Raw genomic sequence first — 24,367 nt, forward strand, 5'->3', positions numbered from 1 at the left:
TGTCACAAGAAAGAAAACTACAGCCCAATATCACTGGTGAACATAGGTGCAAAAATCCTCAACGATATACTAGCAAACAGAATCCAGCAGCACATTAAAAGGATCATACACCATGATCAAGTGGGGTTTATCCCAGGGATGCAAGGATTCTTCAATATGTACAAATCAATCAGTATGATAAACCATATTAACAAATTGAAGGAGAAAAACCATATGATCATCTCAATAGATGCAGAAAAAGCTTTCAACAAAATTCAACACCCATTTATGATAAAAACTCTCCAGAAAGTAGGCATAGAGGGAACTTACCTCAACATAATAGAGGCCATATATGACAAACCCACAGCCAACATCATTCTCAATGGTGAAAAACTGAAACCATTTCCACTAAAATCAGGAACAAGACAAAGTTGCCCACTCTCACCACTATTATTCAACATAGTTTTGGAAGTTTTAGCCACATCAATCAGAGAAGAAAAAGAAATAAAAGGAATCCAAATAGGAAAAGAAGTAAAGCTGTCACTGTTTGCAGATGACATGATACTATACATAGAGAATACTAAGGATGCTACCAGAAAACTACTAGAGCTAATCAATGAATTTGGTAAAGTAGCAGGATACAAAATTAATGCACAGAAATCTCTGGCATTCTTATACACTAATGATGAAAAATCTGAGAGTGAAATTAAGAAAACACTCCCATTTACCATTGCAACAAAAAGAATAAAATATCTAGGAATAAACCTACCTAAGGAGACAAAAGACCTGTATGCAGAAAACTGTAAGACACTGATGAAAGAAATTAAAGATGATACCAACAGGTGGAGAAATATACCATGTTCTTGGATTGGAAGAATCAACATTGTGAAAATGACTCTATTACCCAAAGCAATCTACAGATTCAATGCGATCCCTATCAAATTACCACTGGCATTTCTTACAGAACTAGAACAAAAAATTTCACAATTTGTATGGAAACACAAAAGGTCCTGAAAACGTAAAGCCCAGAGATAATCCCACGCACATATGGTCACCATATCTTTGATAAAGGAGGCAAGAGTATACAATGGAGAAAAGACAGCCTCTTCAATAAGTGGTGCTGGGAAAATTGGACAGCTACATGTAAAAGAATGAAATTAGAACACTGCCAACACCATACACAAAAGTAAACTCAAAATGTGTTAAAGACCTAAATGTAAGGCCGGACACTATAAAACACTTGGAGGAAAACATAGGCAGAACACTCTATGACATAAACCACAGCAAGATCCTTGTTGACCCACCTCCTAAGAAATGGAAATAAAAACAAAAATAAACAACTGGGACCTAATGAAACTTAAAAGCTTTTGCACAGCAAAGGAAACCGTAAATAAGATGAAGAGACAGTCCTCAGAATGGGAGAAAATATTTGCCAATGAAGCAACTGACAAAGAATTAATCTGCAAAATATACAAGCAGCTCATGCAGCTCAATATCAAAAAAACAAACAACCCAATCCAAAACTGGGCGGAAGACCTAAATAGACATTTCTCCATAGAAGTTATACAGATTGCCAACAAACACATGATGCTCAACATCACTCATCATTAGAGAAATGCAATTCAAAACTGCAATGAGGTAACACCTCACACCGGTGAGAATGGACATCATTAAAAAATCCACAAACAATAAATGCTGGAGAGGGTGTGGAGAAGAGGGAACCCTCTCGCCCTCTTGGTGGGAATGTAAATTGGTACAGCCGCTATGGGGAACAGTATGGAGGTTCCTAAAAAAAGTAAAAATAGACCTACCATATGACCCAGAAATCCCACTTCTGGATATATACCCTGAGAAAACCATAATTCAAAAAGAGTCATGTACCACAATGTTCATTGCAGCTCTATTTACAATAGCCAGGACATGGAAGCAACTTAAGTGTGCATTGACAGATGAATGGATAAAGAATGTGTGGCCCATATATACAATGGAATATTACTCAGTCATAAAAAGAAATGAAATTGAGTTATTTGTAGTGAGGTGGCTGGACCTAGGGTCTGTCATACAGAGTGAAGTAAGTCAGAAGGAGAAAAACAAATACCATAGGCTAACACATATATATGGAATCTGAAAAGAAAAAAGTGGTTCTGAAGAACCTAGGGGCAGGACAGGAATAAAGACGCAGACATAGAGGATCGACTTGACACGGGGAGGGGTATGGGTAAGCTGGAACGAAGTGAGAGAATGGCATGGACATATATACACTACCAAATGTAAAATAGATAGCTAGTGGGAAGCAGCTGCACAGCACAGGGAGATCAGCTCGGTGCTTTGTGACCACCTAGAGGGGTGGGATAGGGAGGGTGGGAGGGAGTTGCAAGAGGGAGGGGATATGGGGATATATGTACACGTATAGCTGATTCGCTTTGTTATACAGCAGCAACTAACACAACAATGTACAGCAATTATACTCCAATAAAGATGTTAGAAAAAAAAGATGCAGGAGGAGATACAGAGGGTCCCTTTGTTGGCGTATTTCACATGTAAGTTGACACCATTGGAAGTGGTGTAAGTTGATACCTCTTTTGTAAAGAAAATCATTTCATTCCAAGGTATTATCAGTGTCACTCCAGTAAGTGAATTTCCATATGAATCATCACCTATGGCTCACTTTTCCCTGTGTTTTGACATTTTACACCTTCATTTATCTGCCCATTCACTCAGCAAATATGCACACATGGGTCAAACCACACTGTGGTGGAGAACAAAACAGATGGCATCTGTCCTCAGACTTCACACTCTAAACAGAAAGAGAACAAGAAACAAGCAATTACAATGCAATGTGTTCAGGTGAGCACAGGTTTCCTGCGATTCTGAAAAGGACGAGTGCGAAGTTTAGCTTGAGACCTGAAAGGTTAACTGGGTGTATATAGGAGAGTGTCCTTTTTTTTTTTTTAGAAAAAACACATAAGGTTCAGGGCATCACGTATGCATATTACACTCAAATAATTCAGGCAGAAAAGCATATAAAGATGGAGATGAGAGAGAGAGAGGGAGGGAGGGAGAGAAATGTAACTTAATGTTAACAACTGCAGAACTTGGGAGTTCTTTTTACTGTTCTTGCAAAGTGTCTGTAGGGTTAAAATTATTTCAAAATAAAACACTTTTTTAATGAAGAAAATCAGGAGCTACAAGTTCAACAGCATTATCTATGTTTCAATATTACTTCATACTTTTTCAAGCATTCTGCTACCCTAAAGGTATATTTCAATGTTACTGCACACTTAACCAAGCATGATACTATTCTACCCTGAAGGTAAACTTATATTTCATCTTATTTTCTTTCATCATACATTGGGTCTAGCGCTTCATTTGGAAAAACTTCTTAGGAAAAAATACACATTTTAATGTATGACTAAAACAAAATTTGCAGAATTAATTTCTGAAACATTTTTAAGTAAAAAAAAATGTTTTAAGTGAAAAAAAAGAAATGTTACTTCCTTGCTTTTTTTTTCCAAGCTGGTACATAAATGATATAATTCAGATGGCTATTCTTGTGCCCAATGGAAGTAACCAGTCAATTTTCTCACTGTTTCTTTCCCGGCTAGGTTTCCTATGTCAAAGCTATTGACATTTGGATGGCAGTGTGTCTCCTTTTCGTGTTTTCAGCACTACTGGAATATGCAGCTGTAAATTTTGTATCGAGACAACATAAAGAACTTCTGAGATTTCGACGAAAGAGAAAGAATAGGGTAGGCGATTAAATGCATTAAGTTCTCTGGGATACAATTCTCCCTGGGAAGTGAATTTGGCATATTTAATAGGGAGGTACAGAGAGGAAATGGGGACAGGGACTAAATGAAATGATGTCCCTTTGGTTTTGTCCAGCTGAAACTTACATTGTCAAAAATAGCCTCAGGGAGAGAATGGTAACATCGAACTATACTTTATACAGCACATCTGGTGACATGAGAGTTTTATCAACTTCTTTCTAATGTATGTCCTGGAACAACACCATTTTTTGCTTCCACTAACAAAATCTATCATTTCTTATTTGCAAGGTTACATTGTTTCTGATGGTTTTACTTGACATAAGTCAACAAATATAGCTATTAAAGTTGTACCTTTTTTCGAACTAATTCCTTTAATTGTTTCCATCAAATATCACCTATTTATTAATACTATGATGTTGATGTAAAACTCTGTGGTCTCCTTTTTATGTATACTTTTATATTTTTAAGACATTTCTTCTGAATCCCCATTCGAAACACAATAAGGTGCATTTCTGCCTTGCTATCACTTGATAAGTCAAACCCAGAAGAAATTTTATTTAGAACATCATTGGGAGACCACGTGAAATTGTAGAAGTAATCTCCTAATTGGATTTGTAAGTACAGGATGGTGTTTTTCCCCTCTATTAAGACTTATAATGTCACCTCTCTTTATATTTACATAATTTCAATTAACCCCTTTCCTTTTCTGCAAGGGAGAGTCTCTATCAACAAGCATAGCTTTGAGTTTACTTTTAATGTGAATGTGCTAGCTGACATTTTGAAAGCAAATGGTCTCTTAATCAATAGAGAAATATCAAAGTTGTATATTACAGGAGAAATTGTGGCCAGAATCCAAAATACTGAAATATTTAAGTCAAAACATTCTCAACTCTTAAAATTAATAGTCTGGTTTATATGTAGTATGCCTTTTTAACGATTTAACTTCTTAAGGAATTTCTTATGGTTTCTGAATGACTGACTGTGAATTATACATTTTATAATTTTTTAAAGAAGCTCTAAGCCATGATCTCCCAGTGCTAAGCCTACTCAGTATTAAACATATTCTAAGACAGTAACTTATCCAATCATGTCTAATTGACTCACCAGAATCATCACCTGCTCCAATAAATACCCCAATTCACTGTAGAATGGAAGGAATTTCAGCACTGCAATACTCTGGGTAACATGGTGGACAGAAGAAACAATGCCAGGGCTTGCATTTGATCAAATTTTTATAAATATTAAAGCACATCATTTATACATTAACATATATTTTCATGGAGAGACTAACTTTTCTTTATCTCCTGCCCCCCACCTCTCCCAGTCTGCTGGTTTCCTTATACTTTTCTCACTCTGCCCTACCCTCCTTCTCTCTCTTTCCTCCTTCTTTCTCCCTCCCTTACTGCCTGTTTGCTACTCTCTCTCATATGATTCCTGGCACAGGCTGAAGCACTGGAACAGGACAAAGCATTCTGTATCACAGGGTGAAGCTGTTGTCTTTTTTTCCCATTAATGACTGATTAAGACTATTTTTTCCTTCTAACATGAATCAGAAGTAAAGCAACACTTATTTCCCCCTCTAATTTTGGTTCACTTTTTTACATTTATGTTTCATTTCTCTACCTTTTTTCTCCTTCCTACATGTAGGGTGTATCAGCCGTGTGCTGCAAACACCACAAATGGGAAGTCGTTCACACGTGGTGTCCAAAGGGAAGTCTGAGAGCTCAGACATTTTCTGCACCCACCACACATCCAGCAGTCAGAGCAGCTAATGGATAACATAACAGGCTACAAGTTTAGATACTCAATTCTGATTTCTCCTTAAAAAAAAAAAAATCCTTACCAAAGCAGCTCTTTATCCAATTTTACCACCTGTAAGTGTATTGGGATAAAAATATTTGACACCCCTTATTCTTTGGCTCACAGAAAGACAGCAAGATTAATGTTTCTAGTGATTGGCACTCTAGAAAAGTATCACAATGCAAAAATAGTTACACCTGATTATTTTCTAATCACTATTTGAAATATTCAGGGAGCAAATATTGTAATTCAGATTTAGTGCAGGAAGAAAAGAAATCCAGTGGGTTTTTTTTTAAGTTCACTTCATACTTTGGGGGGTGGATACCTTGCATATGTGAAAATCTATTTATTGATACATATGTATTTTAAGATGATCTATGCAATTAAAAGCAATTGTGCAATTATATTTAATCATCTATGACTTTAATCATCTATCTCTGGTTTCTCAATCCCTTTTGGTCCACTTTACCTTCCCACAGACAGAAGCTTTTGCATTGGAGAAGTTTTACCGTTTCTCAGACACGGTAAATTCACTTTCTTAACTCTAAGTAAAGGAATGTGGTCATTGGTAACAATGCAGACAGCAAGCATACTGTGCCCTCAGGCAGTGTTTGGTGGGGAAACACAGCCCCTTGCACACTTAAAGCTGAACAACCACCAACCCCCTTCAGCTAAGGATACTCTCTTTTTCTAACAACTCCCTTTGTCTTCCCTCACTCAATCAAAAGATATTGAAATATTGTCTTTCATCCTATTAACCAAACTGGTCAAAATGATTTAAACAGAAATATCACACGTATCTTATAATAGTCTTCAGAGAAGAAATAATCATATGCCTTGACAAAATTAGTTTCAAAATAAATGGGAAATTTTTTTATATAAATAAGTTCTGAAAACAGCCCCTCTTGCCAGAAAATAGAGACCTAAAAATAAGGCCAAAATAAAATGCTCTGTCCAGCCTATGTATCTTTAGCATCCTTTCTTAATGTTAAAGCATGTTGAGATTCATTAGAGTAAATGAATGATTTTGGTTTTGATAGCATCCTAGGAAATGTTTGATTAAAAAGAAGTCACAAGGACACATTGTCCAATTATAATGGCTAAATATTTAGAAATGTAATCTACAGTAGAGCATATCAGTTGCTTGACTTGGAGATCCATAATATAGCACTCAGTGATTAAATTTTAAACATACCCAAAGCCAATAATTTAGCTTGGGAAATCATACACAAACAGTCCAGTCTACTAAATTAAAATTTCTGGGTTACGGTATATTTTAAAATACCTCCCCAGGGACTTCCCTGGAGGTCCGTCCAGTGGTTAAGACTGCACCTTCCAATGCAGGGGGTGCGGGTATGATTCCTGGTCAGGGACCTAAGGTCCCCCATGCCTCGTGGCCAAAAAAACAAAACATAAGACAGAAGCAATATCCTAACAAATTAAATAAAGACTTTCAAAAAAAAAAAGGTCTATATCAAAAAAAACCAAAGCCAAAACAAAACAAATAAACCTCCCCAGAAGATTCTACTACACACCTTAGTTAAATAATCACTGAACTATTTTTCTTTTCTACTAAAATTGCATAGTTGTTCCCAACATAGCTAGCTACTTCTTCAGTTTTCATCTCTGGTGGAAAAAAATTCACATGATCCAATTACTTTTACTTGATTATCCTAACGGTAATTTTTTAAAAATTAATTGCCTTGAATTTGCATAATAGCCCATAGTAGCCTCTTTGGGAAAGGTACATATTTAAATTTTCGGTAACTAAACAGTTCATACATATGGTAGCATTAGTATAGAATACATGTATTCAATTAAATATTGCCTTACAAAACAATGCAAAAAGAGCTCTGATGAAATAAATCAGATTTCCCTCACTAACAGTCAATAAATACTTATTTTTTTAAAAAGAAACAGTATGTATTTTTAACATATCATTTAAGAAAATGCAAACACACTCTAAAATACAATAAATGCAAATACATTGATTAGAAATCCGTGCACGCCATTTAGTTTTATAATATTCTAAATGTCATGCAAATTTGGGGTTGATCGTTTTCACTCTTTGAAAACGATTTTTCTCAACCTAATAGCCCTCTGGGCTGAATGAATTCCTCATTTTTTTTTTTTTTTTAAAACTATGCACTTTGCTTAGAAACAGTCTGAGCAATCAAAATCTTTAAATCAATATAATGAAAAGGAGGCTCAAGGTGGATGCCACGCCCTTTCTTTTCATGAGTACTGACTTGCATGGGTTCTTCTTAGTACTTTAGTTTGGCAAAAGAGACAATAAATAAAATCACCCCCTTAGAGAAAGCTTGATCACAACAGAGGGCTGTACACTGATGTACATGGTATTCCAAGGAAAAGTTTTAAGTTGGTTCAGCATTGGCTTAGGCATTGCATACAATCTTTTACACCTTACTTTTTCCTCTATGAAGGTACCAGGGAACATTTTATATGCTGTGAAAGGATGCACATTCACTCTTGTATCCAAATTTCCCCACCCCACACTGTCGTAGCCTGCTGCGTTCTAATCACCCACTGCTGCACCTTGTCATAAATGCTTATCCCCGGGGCTGTGTGTGTGGGGGGGTGTATGCATGATACGAAAGTATTTTGGTTAGAAGTTGCTCTTCCCATGTATGATATCATTACTTGAGTCCTGGAGGGTTATAAAGTCTTCAAAATATTTCCAAACATATGTTATTTGTTGAGCAATATGGATGATATGGAATTGCTTTAATGCATTTCACGCAGCTTCTGCATTGCAGTGGAATACTGCAATGGTTTGCTGAGTGAAAACACATACACACGGTGTTCTAGTACCTCTATCTTCCTACTTATTACTGTACATTAATTATTATTTGTGTACACAAGTAAAATGAAATAAGAATGGACCAGTAGTTCTAGATTCAAAAAATAATTACCAAGTTTGTAAGGCATGATAGTTATCTTTTTAAAATAATTGACTGCATTTTGACTATTATGTATGTATTTATATCCTATCTTACTTCAAAAATAACTCAAGGTAACGTTTAAGAATAACAAATAATTGATTTTTCTGCCTTGTACCTTTTGTCAGCTCTACAGTCTTAGAACAAATGCAAATATATACGTGTACTATTTTGGTTGAAGGGAAGAGGCTCCATGCTTGGAGGCAACATGGTACCCATATACACTAAATTATTCAATAAAGTTTCCATTTGAGGTCAGTTTATGCTATATTCTAGAGTAGAAGATATTCTTTCAGTAGGTAAGTACTTCCTACAAATTTCTTTGATACATACCTGAGAAAAGAGTAGGTTCTCAATAATTTCAAAGTAAATTCTATATGAGTGACTCTGATACACAGGGGTTAGAAATTTCATTTTCTCAAGTAAAACAAAAATTGTAAGAATTTAATTATTTCCTGCCAACAAATATTTTGAGTTTATGTAAACACAACTATTTCTTAGAACTATATCCCCTCTGAAATATCTCTTTAGGAAAATAATATTCAACAAAGTAATATAATCTCTACTTAATTTAGTGACACTTTAGTGACTTCCATCACAAAGTTAACTAAAAAAGATACACTGCTTTTTATATATGCTGTCCACTGTAATATAGTATCTTATTTTGCCCCATAATTATGAGTTGGCAATAAAAGAATCTAGCACATTAAATAGAAATAGATGTACAGATTAAAAAAAATATATTTCATTGACTTCTCAGCAATTCCCCAAAATATATGTATTACATTTTCATAATATTTCATCTAAAATGTTCATCTTTTTAAGCTTACATTTTACTATTCAATAATCTCCAAACCATTCTGAATCTAAATTCAATATGCCAAGCATAAACTTGGCTAATTCATAACATAATTAATTCATGTCATCTATAAGAAATGCAAGGTTCCCCTGGGATTTCAAGGAATTTTATATTGACAATAGACTTGCAAGTCTAAAGTATTTTTAACCTCATATATAGTTATATTTTTTAAGCCTTCCATTTTTAAGTGATATAGAAATGTATATAGTTGTCTAAACTGAGGGTTTTATTTTAGGCTGATACTGATTTCAGAAAAATAACTTTTAATTCATTCACATACTTCGTCTTACCTTAGAATTTTCTAAGTGATGTTGATTTTTTTCTCAACAAAACCAAGCCATTGTTTTATTAGTAATTTTTTCAAAATCTACACACTTTGAAATCATATAAATGGGAATTAATAGCAGTTCACTTTTCCTTCCTTTGTCATTTTCCTACTTGACAATGAAAAGTTACAGAAAATTATTTAAACAAAAAAACCTTTGGGATAATTTACTTAGCATCTTGATTGTATAAAGAACATCTCAAAGGTATCCAGTAGGGAAAAAAACATTAGGATGAAAGTAGCATATTTAGTGCTGTTGTATCGCACATCAATTCACATAATTAATCATCACTCATGTTGTTTTATATAATTAATGATTTGTCACCGCTCACTAGCAATCTTCATGCTTTCACCAAGCCTGCAAACAAATAATATTTTTTGTTATTGTTATTTTTGAAGACTAAGAGGATAGGAAATTAATTCTTATTTCATATATATGTTAGTTTATTATGTTTGATGATAAAGATGAAGCAATTCAACTGAATGACTATATTTACCCTTGGGCTTTCTTCCCGTAATAATTCTAGTTATAATATGCATGTCGCATGAGTTAGTCTTTGGCATAATTCTCTAAATAAAGTGAAAAAGCACTTAGAATGTTTCACAATATGGTATTTTTGCTTAATTACTGAAACATTTTTCTCACTTCCATATTTAGTGAAAACAGGTCCTCCTGTAGAAAGAATTATACACTAACAAAATGGCTTTTTATATTTTTTATTGCCTACCCTTCTAACTTGCTTGAAGCATAAGAGGATTGACTTGTGGGTTAATGAAGCTATTTCTTCAATTTTACTTTTTTAATCAGCTGTGTTCTTTGGTTCATTTTTAATTCATTCTATTTAATCATTATTATTGTCTATATTTTGAGTTGTAAAGTGGCTTAATTTTATGAACGTTGAACACTGGCTAACATATAGTGTCTGAGTCAAAAGTTTTAGATGTTTGTCTAAACCTTGCTTTTGTGGCCTTTAGTCCATTAGAAACCCAAGCTAAAGGCCTCACCAGAAAATTGAATGATCTCAAAAAAATATTTGAGTGTTAATTGGAATAAAGAATATCACTGCACCTCTGAACATATATAAACACGGGATGATTTTATGACTGAGTTTTACAAAACAGAGAAATTAGTTGAGTCATAAAATAATGTAATGCACCTTCTAGTATAGCAATCTATTATTAATGATGAGTTAATAGAAAAACTTCATGCATGCTTAAAATGATTATTTTAAGTGTAGCCCTTCAGAAAGATCCCCAAAGTCCAGTCATTTTAAAAAAAATCATATGATCGTTTTGGAGTTCAGGGGTCCTTGCTTCTCTTATCCTCTCTCCGAGGTAGCGACTGGAGTTTGGTCCAGTAGAGCTGAGATCCTGTTGCTGAAGAAATAAGATGGCTCCACGTGCCTCATCTCATGGGCTCACCCCAAATATTTGTGCTATTTCATGGAACATACTAGCAACACTAAAGGCTCCTTGATTGCAGGAATTAGATTTGCAAGAATCCCAGCAGTTGTAGAGCAAAGCCCATCCATCACAACAGTAAGACAGTGAGGCAGCCAAGCGATCCTCCTAGTTTTATGTTGTCAGGTAATTTTTAGTGAAAAGTCTACAAGTGTGAGGCCATCTGGGGAGTCAGCAACTGGTAGGCCTATTTTACACAGAACTTTAGTGCTCGCTTAGCTTCTGTAGATTTACAATATCTAATGGTAAAATTGTTTAAGCTGTATTTTTCTTTCACATTGTGTATTATGTGATGTCTATAATACAATTATAGCGAACAAAATATTGATAATACGATAGCAACAATCATCGGGGGTTGTATGTATTTTTCTCACCCTAAAAAATTCTGCTATGTAGTGCTATAATCATCTTTTCCTAGAATAAGAAACCAAGGATCTGAGAATTAAATAACTGGAACTATCCAGACCCCTGGCAATAAATCATGAAGCCATGGAATTGCTTAACTACGATAAAAACATTTGCATTTTGAATGTCAATCTTGAGTCAGATTTTAAATTTGGACCATCGAATATATTTGTGTGACTATATAAAATAGTTGAAAACTATTTCCTATAGCACAGACATTTTAAAAAATAATGCAGATACCCAATTTATTTTCATTTTTTAGAACAAGAGTCCTTCAACATCTTGCTTTCTATTACCTTTGCCAGGAAATAAATATTTGAATGAGACATTTTAATAAGGGAAATATTTTTACTAAAATTTAAAGTTTCTATTTTTTCACCTCCAAAATTAACAGGAAAGCCACTGCTGATACATTTGTTAGTGAAATCATATTCCAGATGCTTTTGAAAAAACAATACTGCACCAAATCACATTATATAATGTAATTGTCCAAAATCTATTCCTAAAATATTCCTAGGTCTGTCATAAATTTAAAAATGAATAAAAATACAGGTCATATAAATAGCCTTGCAGATAGCCTCTCCTAGAAACAGCCTTACTTAAAAACAGGAATTATTAAAAGATAAAATAATACCTCAATACTAACACAGAAGTCACTACAGAGTATATTTTCATAAACTACCACTTAAAATTTAAATTAGAAAGTGTTAGAGGTGTTCAAAAAATGTTACATCACCATGAATTCAGGCTAACTAGGATAGCTGCATTGTGCCTCTTGGAAATTTTTGTTTCTACAAATTATGCGTTATGATCACCTAGAGAGCTTGGAAATGCAGATTACTGGGACAACCTAAATGTTAATGAGTACAAATCTCTGCCACTGAGATCCAGAAAACTGGATCTCAGCAATCACTCCCAGCGATTCCGAGACAGCCGCTGCGTGGACCACAGTGTGAGAAATATTGTCCTCGTCTGGACTGTCATTATTGCATGTACATAGAATGTGGTCATTTTACACATTGTTGCCAGCTTTTGTGATGGACGAATGCTGTATGAACATGATGAAGTTTAAATTGTTCAAAGGTGTCATTTCTATTTAAACACATATCCAGAGCAAAGTGGCTTTGTCAGTATAACCCCATAGCTCTGATTACGGGTTTTGCTCAGCTTTACAGTAGGATACAAAGCAGGAGAGAGAGCAGATGAAGCGTCTTCCTCTAAGTGCGAGGCCTTATAGCTTCTCAAGCACACAGGACTTTTAGTTCCCTCACCTACAGAGGGCATGAATGGCTTCCTAGTCTAAAGAAACAGATACAGTTATCATAAGTAGCAACGATCCTTTCAGCTAGACAATGCAAATGCAGTCGTGGACCCAAAACCATGCTGTCAGGTAATACAAAAGAAAAACCTGTGAGGTGGGACACAGTTGAGTCACAGCCTGCTCTCCACCCCCTGACACTTCTACTACCAGAAACCAGAAACCTCTGTAAAGCTATTCCCCCTTTACTGTCACTCATACCCACATGGTCTGCACACTCATCCAGTGAACCAACCAGCCCTTCATGTCCTGGCCATCCTGTCTTTAGTAATAATGTTTTCATTGCTTATTCCAATTTCTGTTTAAACCACAGCTCTGTGAGCTGATGGGATGTGAGATGCCCTTACTATGTTGTGCTCTTCGGCCATTTTATACACTAGCCATTTGTAAATGTGTTCCTTTCTCCAAAGGGATCTATTCCAGGGGCCCAGACTGATATAAAAGTGCCTGTGCCAAGCCATTCATAGTATCTTCAGCTATGGCTTCTGTTACAGTGTAAACAAGACCAATATGGACCGTTTATTTCTGCTAAAATCCATTGAATCCTCCAAGAGGCTTGGGCAAAGACCCTAAGCATTCTATCTGCCAGCTGTGTGTTAGCTCTTGTTCTCAGGAGGTTCAACCCAAAAGCAATTTTCAAGCGATTCTTTATCTTGTTAATATTCCAGACAAGCTCTGACTGCACCAGTGGCTTCACTGGGCAACAGAGGGACATGTTCTATCCATTGCTGCATGGCCTGGACACCACCATGACTGCATCAAAGACCAATCCAAGACATGTGGCTTGGCGCTGCAGTCCCCTTCTGAGCCGGCAGTTAGATGGGGACTACATGACCTCATTAATTCTGCCCTGCGATTTCTATAAGGAATTGCATCTCCCACCTTGGAATGCTCCTATTTTTCAAGAGGAAATTGTTTTTTCATTTTTTTTAAAAAGGAAATTTTTTAAAATATAAAATTTATTGATTGATTTATTTTTGGCTGTGTTGGGTCTTGTTGCTGTGCATGGGCTTTCTCTAGTTGTGGCGACCGGGGGCTACTCTTCGTTGCGGTGCATGGGCTTCTCCTTGCAGTGGCTTCTCTTGTTACGGACCACGGGCTCTAGGCACACAGGTTTCAGCAGTTGTGGCATGCGGGCTCAGTAGTTGTGGTTTTCAGGCTCTAGAGCGCAGGCTCAGTAATTGTGGCGCACGGGCTTAGTTGCTCCATAGCATGTGAGCTCTTCCCAGGCCAGGGCTCGAACCCGTGTCCCTTGCATTGGCAGGCGGATTCTTAACCACCGCACCACCAGGGAAGCCCCCATGGGATGTTCTTAACTGCCCATATAAGGGCTCATTTGCCTGACCGTAACACAAGGCCACTGTCCAGGACCCAGGAGTTTCTGAATATCCAGGTATAAAGCTATATAAAGCTATAGCTTTGAGATCAAGACCCGGTTCTCGTGATACTGCCACATTCACTGCTTCTCAAATCAGCCCACTGTGAAGACTTACCTACTCATTCCACTGCAGGTACGCTGTGAGTCCTGACCACCATATGGGAGTTTCCATTGGTGAACCAAGGGACCTGTTTTTCCTCAGTGGGAAGAGAAGCATGAGGTTCATACCACTCTGGGTAGCTTCCATCATGGGTCCATTGTCAAAAGGCTACATTTTCATATGATGTACTTCACCCAAGTTACTCCTCTTCGCTTGTTCCTGAATATGTCATTTTCATTTTTATCAGGGAACTTGAATGGAGATGCCCTTTTGACATCACACATGACATGGTAGATATCTTAGACCTAAATAGAGTCTGATACTCTTCAGATTCCTTTAGTCTAGGGACTGTCTCTATCAGAGCCCAAGAGAATGCCAGTAGCTGTCATTCAAATAGATTCATCTGCTCATGGCATTAGAGAGTTTTCTGGTATAGAATCCTAGCAGCCGCCTTAGGGTGCTATTATTGAGCTTTTCCCGGAAACTCTCCAGTCTGCATGTTTGAGTAGCAGATAGGTCGACAGTCGAAGACTTTTAAGGCCTCAGAGAGGCAGCTTGGGTTATTGCCTGCCTCAGATGTCTTACAGTTGGCCCTTGTTCCCCTTTCGAATTCAGTCTGTCTTGGGACTTCCCTGGCGGTCCAGTGGTTAAGACTTTGCCTTCCAGTGCAGGGGGTGTGGGTTCTATCCCTGGTCAGGGAGCTAAGATCCCACATGTCTGGCGACCAAGAAAACCAAAACATAACACAGAAGCAATATTGTAACAAATTCAATAAAATCTTTAAAAATGGTCCACATCAAAAAACAAAATCTTAAAAAAATAAATTCAGCCCGTCTTTCTGTCACTCTGTACACCGTGACCAACAGAAACCCAAAACGTATCTGCCAGATTTCAAATAGTGCTGCAAGCTGTTTTTCTCTTAGTGGGATCCAGGAGAATAGCAGTGTGTCCTTCATTATTTGTGAATTATCTCTAGCGGTTTATCCAGGAGCTCTCCAAAAACTTCACTGATGGCACTGGGCTCTGACTCTTGGCTGCATGCAGTCTGAATCTTAAGCTTTACCGAGTCACGTGTGCTACTACACTTTCCAAACCTTGCCTGACTTTCTCCTCCAAGAGGAAAGTTCTCATTCATCATTAGCCGACTTAGCCTGACAGTGATCTGGGCCAAACTGTTTCCAACCAGGTTGTGACACATGTTGGAGAAGTCAGGTTTCCTTAAGGGACAAAGAGTAAGGTGACAGTTGGGTCTACCCCCACATGAAGACTCACTGTGTTTGACGTTTTTTTAGATTGGGATTGAGAGGAAAGATGTAGCCAAGTGGACCAAAGCCTACCAGCCTCCTCTGTCCTGAAACTCCTGAAGAGGTTTTACCACGCCCACCTCATGGAGGCAGTTTTAGGGCCTTCCTTAGTGAACCCGCATAGTCAGCTGTCACCCTGCAGGACATGCTTATTTTTTATCATAGTCCAATCAGGACTATTCCAGAGAAAAGTAACGAGGGGCTAGCACCCCTGCTGCCATCACGTCCTTAATCAGAGCTGAGTTTTCTTTACCTCCCTGGAATCTTGTGCCGTTTAATAGTTACTACAGCGGAAGGTTTAGGCAATTCTAAGGGCTCCCATTTTAGTACCTCCAATTACAACTGGGCTAAGGAGCAGCAGCCCAAGATTAGGCTCACGCCAGAAATGGCAAGGCCCTTCATCCACAAGATCACATCCTTCCCAGGTACACCTTTAGCCAAAGGTGATACCACCTGCTGGATACGCCTTAGCCCGTTACTTTCCTATCTGCAGTTTCACTACAACCGTGATACCTACGGACACGGCATCACTGCCTTGTCTGCTCCACCAGCTTCGTAACATTGCCCTCAGCTTTGCCTTCTCGTTTCCCAGCAGTCTTACTGCTTGTGGTGCACTGGCTTCCACAATCCCAAAGAGCTGTGTTCACCGCCCCTGGCCATCCTCCATTAACCGTGGCACAGAGCCTGGGACCCCACTCAGAACTGGACAAGGAGACCCTGGCCTTCGTGGGCAGGCTTCTCCGTGTCTTCGCAGATGCAGTCAATTCAGCCACTGCGTCAGCGCCTTTTGTTTGCATTCCCATTGGCACCGCTGGATTAACTTCCGAGATGAAAGTGCCCGATTTAACAGGGCTCCTTAAGGGAAGCAGCTGCCGGAACTAGAACAGATTTCCTTCCCCACCGGCTGGCGAAAACGTGAGAGGAAATCTTTCATAGGAATCCTGTCAATTTTTGCTCTTTTCACTCTGTGTCCTGAAAGCCACCTAAAGAGAGCTGATAGAGTCTTCTCTGGCCAAGTTCTTTCTTCTGAATGGCCCAGATTTTTTTTTTCCTTCAGTGAAACCCAGCATGTCAGCTGCAAGAGTAAACATGTCCATGAATTGTATATACTCTCCTGCCTTCCCCAAAAGAGAGCCACCTGGGAACCCAGGCCTGGGGCACTCCCCAAATCACTGTCTACCAGAGTTTAGGTCAGAGCGAGTGGTTTGGGGAGTCTCATTTTTTTTTTCTTTTTGCATTATTGTTATTATTATTTTTTTAAATCACTGTATGGCCAGCCCAGGTTTGCTATATCCCTTAAGAGAGCTGCATCTTCTTCAGGGCTGTTCCAGTACACAGCAGAAAGACAACAGGCCGCTTTCCTTCTCAGCATAGATTCACATCACCCCGGCCTTCACCCACTCCAAAAGGGTCCTTGAATTTACGCCTGCCAGCAATTCCCAAACAGCAACATTGCAGCAAGTTAGGAGTTCGCATTCACATCAAACGTTGTTTTTCAGCTGCAGCATGCAGAAAAATTATCAGCTCTTATGTCAATTAACCTAAAGATCCTGGAAAGTGTGAACCACCCAGATCCTTCTCAGCAAAGTGGCCCAGCTCCTATTTACTTTATCCCATGTGGTATCTACTAGCCCCATGGGGCTGTTGAACCCTAGAAATATGGAGTCTGAATGAGGGGTGTTACAAATGTAAAATGCACGCTGATTTCAAGGACTTAGTATGCAAAAAAGAACACAAAATTTCTCCTTTAATTTCTACTTGAGTCGACATTTGAATAATATTTAGGACATAGTGAGTTAAGGAAAATATACTATTAAAATTAATTTTGCCTATTTCTTTTAATTTAAATGTAGCTAACGTAAACCTTAGATTTAAAATTACGCACATAGCTTTCATTGGTGGTTCCCGTTATATTTCCACCGGACAGGGCTGCACTGTAGTCACTTGTTTCCAGTGTCATTTGCCTGGGGTGGCAGAGGAGTGACATCAGTACACAATGTGGTGTCCCTCCAAGTCCCCACTGGATTTGTGCTTTCATCGTGAGCACAGGCTGCAAAGCTGCTTGATGTGCTTGCTCTGGTTTCTTTTTCCCCCAAGTGGTTTTAGCTGCACAAAGATAATCGGTTAATAGGAGACAAAGCCAATTTCTCCTCAGTTTTATGACTCTGTTTCCCTTCGGTTTTATCTCACTCATCATCATCTGCCAGTTCAACAAGGGCATATGTGTGTGTGTCATCCATATCCCAACAGTATGATTTATCCCCAGTATTTTCTGTGGAGCTTTTGCAACCTCAAACCCAGGGAGGGTCAGGGTCACGTTCTCATCAGAATTCCCTCCCAGAACCTTTGGCTGCATTGAATCTGAAAGGATCTGAAAGCCAGGTCTCCTTCCGTCACCACCACTGAGGTTTTAGGTTCAAACTGTCAATCAGACCCTCCAGACACACTAGGCTTTAACCTAATATTGCATTTACTTGGTCCTCTAGGAGCATGTGAGGCAGGTGACATGCCAGACACAGCATCTTCATTTCATGGGGAGGTCCAACAGCAACTCAAGAGCTTCTTCCCCGGCCCCTCCAGCCTTCAGGCCACTGAGCAGCTCCACCAGGTCAGGTGCCACAGTAAAGGGAGAAAACTCCACATTCCTGCTTTCAAGGAAATCATGCTGGAAAAACTAGGTCTTTCTCTGCAGTTCTCAACAGCCGGGCCTGGTGTTACCCCTCTAGTCAGAGTTCACTGGAAAGATCCAACTGCGAAAACGTAATCGTTCACTACATATGTTAAATCTTAAATCTCAGATCTCTGTTTTGAGACAAGTGTGTATGTGGGAGGCTCTCTAAAGGTCTGGAAATATTCAGTTCTCCAGAACAGATGGACAGTGGAGGAAGGTGGTTAAAAATGTACAAACTTCCAGGTTTTTTTGTTTTTATTTTTTGCGGTACACGGGCCTCTCACTGCTGCGGCCTCTCCCGTTGCGGAGCACAGGCTCCGGACGCGCAGGCTCAGCGGCCATGGCTCATGGGCCCAGCCGCTCCGTGGCACGTGGGATCTTCCCGGACCGGGGCACGAACCCGCATCCCCTGCGTCGGCAGGCGGACTCTCAACCACTGAGCCACCAGGGAAGCCCCAAATTTCCAGTTTTAAATAAATAAGTTCTAGGGACATAATGTACAACATAATGACTTGAGTTAGCACTGCTGTAAGATATATCATGTATGATATAGTGGAAAGTTGTGAAGAGAGTAGATCCTAAGACTTCTCATCACAAGGAGAATGTTTTTTCTTTTCTTTTTATTGTATCTATACAAGATGATGGATGTTCACTAAACCTATTATGGTAATCATTTCAAAATATGTGTAAGTCAAACCATCATGCTATATAACTTAAACTTATATGGTGATGTATCACTTATTTCCCCATAAAGATAAAGACAATACAAAGAAAACAGTTACTTAGCCTTAACATTTCCATGGTGGCTAAAAACATTGGCAGTATAAATGAACATCCCTGTGAAAGACCACTAGAAAACCAATTTCCAATTTTTGTAAGATTGCAACAGTTACATGTAATTTGGATCATCAGCTTTTATTTTAGACTTATTTCCTCAAAATTCAATTGCTTATACATCTTACAGTTGAGATGTATTCCAGTAATTATATGTTTCTGTTTTTCAGGTATAATTGCCTTATTTCTTAATTCCCCAAAAAACTATTTCATACATTATTACATCAACTTTGATCATCTTCTCAATTTTAGAATCCATTTAAATTTCTATTTTTCACTTTCATATTTTGTAATATACTGTTCATTAGGCCTATACTATCACAGACCTAAAATAAATTTTCAAGGCTTTGAGCCAATTAATTACTTTTAACTCTTATGTTACCATCACAGAGTACTTTCATAAAAATTGAGCTGTAACAACTTTTTAAGATGTCATCTTTTAAACATTGAATTTAGGTAGCAAAAATCCAATTAATTGGCAGTTATCTACAGTTACATTCTAAACAAATGCATTAAATTATTCATTAATGAATTTCATTATAAAGAATTAAATACCATATTTTCCTATCATGAACACATTTCATTTATCATTTTTTAAAATAAATTTATTTATTTTATGTTTGGCTGCATTGGGTCTTCGTTGCTGTGTGCGGGCTTTCTCTAGTTGTGGCGAGTAGGGGCTACTCTCCGTTGTGGTGCTCTGGCTTCTCATTGCGGTGGCTTCTTTTGTTGCGGAGCATGGGCTCTAGGTGCGTGGGCTTCAGTAGTTGAAGTGGGCAGGCCCTAGAACACAGGCTCAGTAGTTGTGGTGCATGGGCCCAGCTGCCCCACAGCATGTGGGATTCCCCCCAGAGCAGGCCTCGAACTCGCGTCCCCTGCATCAGCAGGCGAACTCTCAACCACTACGCCGCCAGGGAATCCCTATCATGTTTTTGTTAAGTAATTTTTTCTTTAAATTTTTTTTTCATATATATACATGGAGAATTCTCTTCAATTTGCAACATTTTAGAGAAAAATAACAATACTTTTAGGACCATGATAAGTTATAATTTTCTTTAACGTGAAACTTCTGCCAGATATCCTTCATAATTTCAACTAAACCAAAGTACCTTAAAAGTAATAGTATATGAACTAGAATATCTGACCATCTGATAGTATGCCAAACGGGTTAGTATAAAACATCAAGTGAGAATAAAAATAACCGAGCAGTGTGGTCGATCTAGATTGTATTTCCCATTGAAGTAACATGAAATTGTAGGAAACAACATTAAAGTGTTTGCCTCCATGAAAAGGAAAAATTCAATCTATGATCATGCTATTTTCCCTTTGACAGCATATATGTACACATTTAAACATGATGGGAAAAAAATCTAGTACATGAACATATATAATATAACATCCAAGTAGATTTTTTTCTTGCTCAATTTATTTAGATATTCTAGCAATATGTAGACAATACCAGAATATTTAATTTTTCCATTAAAACATAACACTTGAGTGTTTCATTGAATGAACACGTCTGTATGATGCAGCAGGATAAATCAATAAAACTTGAATAGGAAATAAAAGCAACTCACCTTTAAATGCTTTACCTTTTCATTATAATAATGTTATTTATCATGATAAAGCTTAAGTTATGGTTCTGAAATGCCTGTTATACATGCCCTATTCCATGACTAAAGTGCTTTCTTTTTTTTTTTTAACATCTTTATTGGAGTATAATTGCTTTACAATGGTGTGTTAGTTTCTGCTTTATAACAAAGTGAATCAGCTATACATATACATATGTTCCCATATATCTTCCCTCTTGCGTCTCCCTCCCTCCCACCCTCCCTATCCCACCCCTCTAGGTGGTCACAAAGCCCTGAGCTGATCTTCCTGTGCTATGTGGCTGCTTCCCACTAGCTATCTATTTTACCTTTGGTAGTATATATATGTCCCTGCCACTCTCTCACTTTGTCACAGCTTACCCTTCCCCCTCCCCATACCCTCAAGTCCATTCTCTAATAGGTCTGTGTCTTTATCCCGTCTGCCCCTAGGTTCTTCATGACCTTTATTTTTTTTCTTAGATTCCATATATATGTGTTAGCATACGGTATTTGTTTTTCGCTTTCTGACTTACTTCACTATGTATGACGGACTCTAGGTCCATCCACCTCACTACAAATAACTCAATTTCGTTTCTTTTTATGGCTGAGTAATATTCCATTGTATATATGTGCCACATCTTCTTTATCCATTCATCTGTCGATGGACACTTAGGTTGCTTCCATGTCCTGGCTATTATAAATAGTGCTGCAGTGAACATTTTGGTACATGACTCTTTTTGAATTATGGTTTTCTCAGGGTTAAAGTACTTTCTAATGTTTTTCTTATGATAGGATGATGAAGTAAGGGAAAGCCGATTCAGTTTCACAGCCTATGGAATGGGACCGTGTCTGCAAACAAAAGACGGTGTGACTCCAAAGGGCCCAAACCATCCTGTCCAGGTAATGCCAAAGAGCCTGGATGAAATGAGGAAGGTTTTCATTGACCGGGCCAAGAAGATTGACACCATCTCCCGAGCCTGCTTCCCATTAGCCTTTTTGATTTTTAATATTTTCTACTGGGTTATCTATAAAATTCTTAGGCATGAGGATATTCATCAGCAACAAGATTAAGTCTCTGGGGGTGTGCAAGTGTGCAAACTGTCAACTCAGAAGGAAGGGTTTTGGCCATAGGGGTGTGTGTGTGTGTGTGTGTGTGTGTGTGTGTGTGTGTGTGTGTGTGTGGTGTACAAATGATGACCATTTGTCATATGTGGCATATGGAAAGGTATTATTATGATTTTCTATGCAAAGTCATGAGGCAGTTGAGTACTTTAATGGATACAAAATATATTATAGGGATTCTATTTCATATTACTTTAAGATTATCTGTTTTTTCACAGTAAATCGTACAAGTGGAAGTATTACTGTCAATGTGTTTGTATCTAATATGATATCACATAATAGTACATGTGAAAACTACTTTGGAATTCTTTGATTTTTAATTCAATATTAAATATCACAAAAAAATTTGCACAGAAAACTTTGGAAAAGGAAAAAGGGGAAACGTTGAAGATAAAAAATCAGTAGTTTGAGACTTTAAAATATTTTCTTATACTGTAGTTACAAAATAGAAAAATAATCAGATAATTCAGTGGGAAACTCACTCAATAATGATAGAATATTGTATATACACATGCTATAGAACCAACTTGGGGAATAAAAAATTTAAATTAGAAGATTAAACTGAAAAACTTTATTATTTAGATACTAAATTTAGTTGTTTAAAATATTATATTTCCCTCTTTGGAAATTTTTTTAATGGCCTAAGCAATCATATTATATACAAAATCTACTTTTCATAACTTTATATCTCTATGAATGAATGTAGGTATACTGAAAACATTATTGTTTTTAAAAAGTGTTATAGCTATGTATTTTTAATTTTTTAAATAATTTTAATTATTGCCAAACACTGAAAAATTCAAGCCAGCATCTTTGTTTTGTTAGATTTTTAATAGTTGCTTAATTGTCTGTAAGTAATTATGTTTACCCTTTTGATATAATTGAATAAAGTTCAGTAAGACTTTTATATTTTAGCTTAGAATGAGACTTTAAAATTCAATGGGATTATAGTATTTACATTTTGATAAAAATGAATTTACTGAAAACAAATATGGATTTAGAAAGATTTTTTCATAAGAACAGTTTCCCATCAAAGTTATATGGGTTCCAACTCCTAGCTCCAAATGTAAAGACGAAAGATTTTAATTCTAAATTATATAAATAAGTCATTTCTACAAAGTGAGGATTGATTATTTTATATTTCTGAATTAATGATTTCAATATATAAGCCATCCACTAGATGTGAATAATTCTAAATAAAATTTTTACTTAAAATTTATCAGCATCCCCATGGAATAATTTCAACTACAATGGGGCATTAACTCATTTCGTGCAGTGTAATTAAGTGCAAATATATGATAGAGTTCTAGGTTAAATTGAACCAGACTCTGATTCTTTTCCAGTTTTGCTAGTTTTGCATTATTTTTATCATTAAAGTTGTATTTTTAAAAAGCTCTAGAATGCTTTTTAGAAATGTTTAATTACTGGTCAGATTCGCTAGATGGAAACTCGTACCAAATTACTGACAGAGAAAGGTTTAACCATTAAGAAAACGATTAACTCAGATTTAAGAGGGGAAAAAAAGCCAGTTCTCGAAATAGATGGTACCAGTTACTGCCCTTTAACCATTATCAAACTAAACGTAAGAACTTCCATTTAAAGCTAAAATGTCCCAATGTTATTGAACTTTGGTCTATCTAATTGTATTTTTTTAATAACTTTAAAAAATAATGTATGTTTAGCAATTTTTGCTAGTAAAAGACCAAATTACCCTCCTTTATAAGTAATTTAAAACTATTAGGAAAGAAAAAAGTTAGGCATTAAATGCAAATGCCACAACCGAAAGAAGTTATTTGTATGTACTTTACTTATTTTGAGGACTGTGCACCCCAGAGTTGAACATGTCCTTCTTCATTGGGGATTGTAGGAACCAAAACCATGAAAATATATTCTTGTACTCAAGATAGATTAGACCAAGATATGCTGTTGGTGTTCTCTGAGGGTAAGCTAGTCGGTTTGAATTAATGATAAACTACATTGTCTCAATGTGTCTCAATGTATCTCTGAAATGCTTAAATACATTTTTCTGTACTTCACACATCTTATTTTTAAAGTTCTTCAACATTGCTTAAATTAAGTGAATTATGCCAAAAGTAAACACAAATACAATGGACCTATGCTCCCAAAGAAGGTAAAAAAATTTCTTGTTTTCATATTTGAGAATATTAAAAATGTCTCTTTTTTAAGCCTGAAACTTGGAATATAAAAATACTAGCCACACAGTAACTTTTTCAGCAGGGGTGTTGGTATGGTAGAAATCTCCCTATCTCAAAAGGATTACACTTTGCTTAGGTATATATAGTTGTCTCACTACACTAAGAAAATACATTGACATTTCACTCATATGGCAACAGTGACATTGCAAATATAGCTGAATCCAAAATGTTTAAAGGAATCTGTCCCCTCTAATGAACTCTCATAGACCCTTTAAAATGGGAAAACGACATTAACATCCCGAGATGGTATTTGCCTAAATAAGCCCTGTGTCAAAC

General features: G+C 37.1%; 1 protein-coding gene across 4 annotated transcripts in view; it reads left to right on the forward strand.

Moving 5' to 3' along the window:
- GLRA3 (glycine receptor alpha 3) overlaps positions 1-23,617 on the forward strand; it is a 173,796-nt gene extending 150,179 nt beyond the window's left edge. The window contains exons 8-10 of one of the 4 annotated variants that reach the window (XM_059071044.2): positions 3,585-3,728; positions 6,029-6,073; positions 21,546-23,617. In XM_059071044.2, the coding sequence (XP_058927027.1) occupies positions 3,585-3,728; positions 6,029-6,073; positions 21,546-21,824 (468 nt within the window). In that variant the 3' untranslated portion in view covers positions 21,825-23,617. The remainder of the gene's footprint in view (positions 1-3,584; positions 3,729-6,028; positions 6,074-21,545) is intronic. The other 3 variants (XM_067040028.1, XM_059071045.2, XM_067040029.1) reach the window with 3 other exon arrangements.
- The last annotated feature ends 750 nt before the right edge of the window (positions 23,618-24,367 follow it).

This window comes from Kogia breviceps, chromosome 8 (assembly GCF_026419965.1).
Source record: "Kogia breviceps isolate mKogBre1 chromosome 8, mKogBre1 haplotype 1, whole genome shotgun sequence".
Lineage (NCBI taxonomy): Eukaryota > Metazoa > Chordata > Mammalia > Artiodactyla > Physeteridae > Kogia > Kogia breviceps.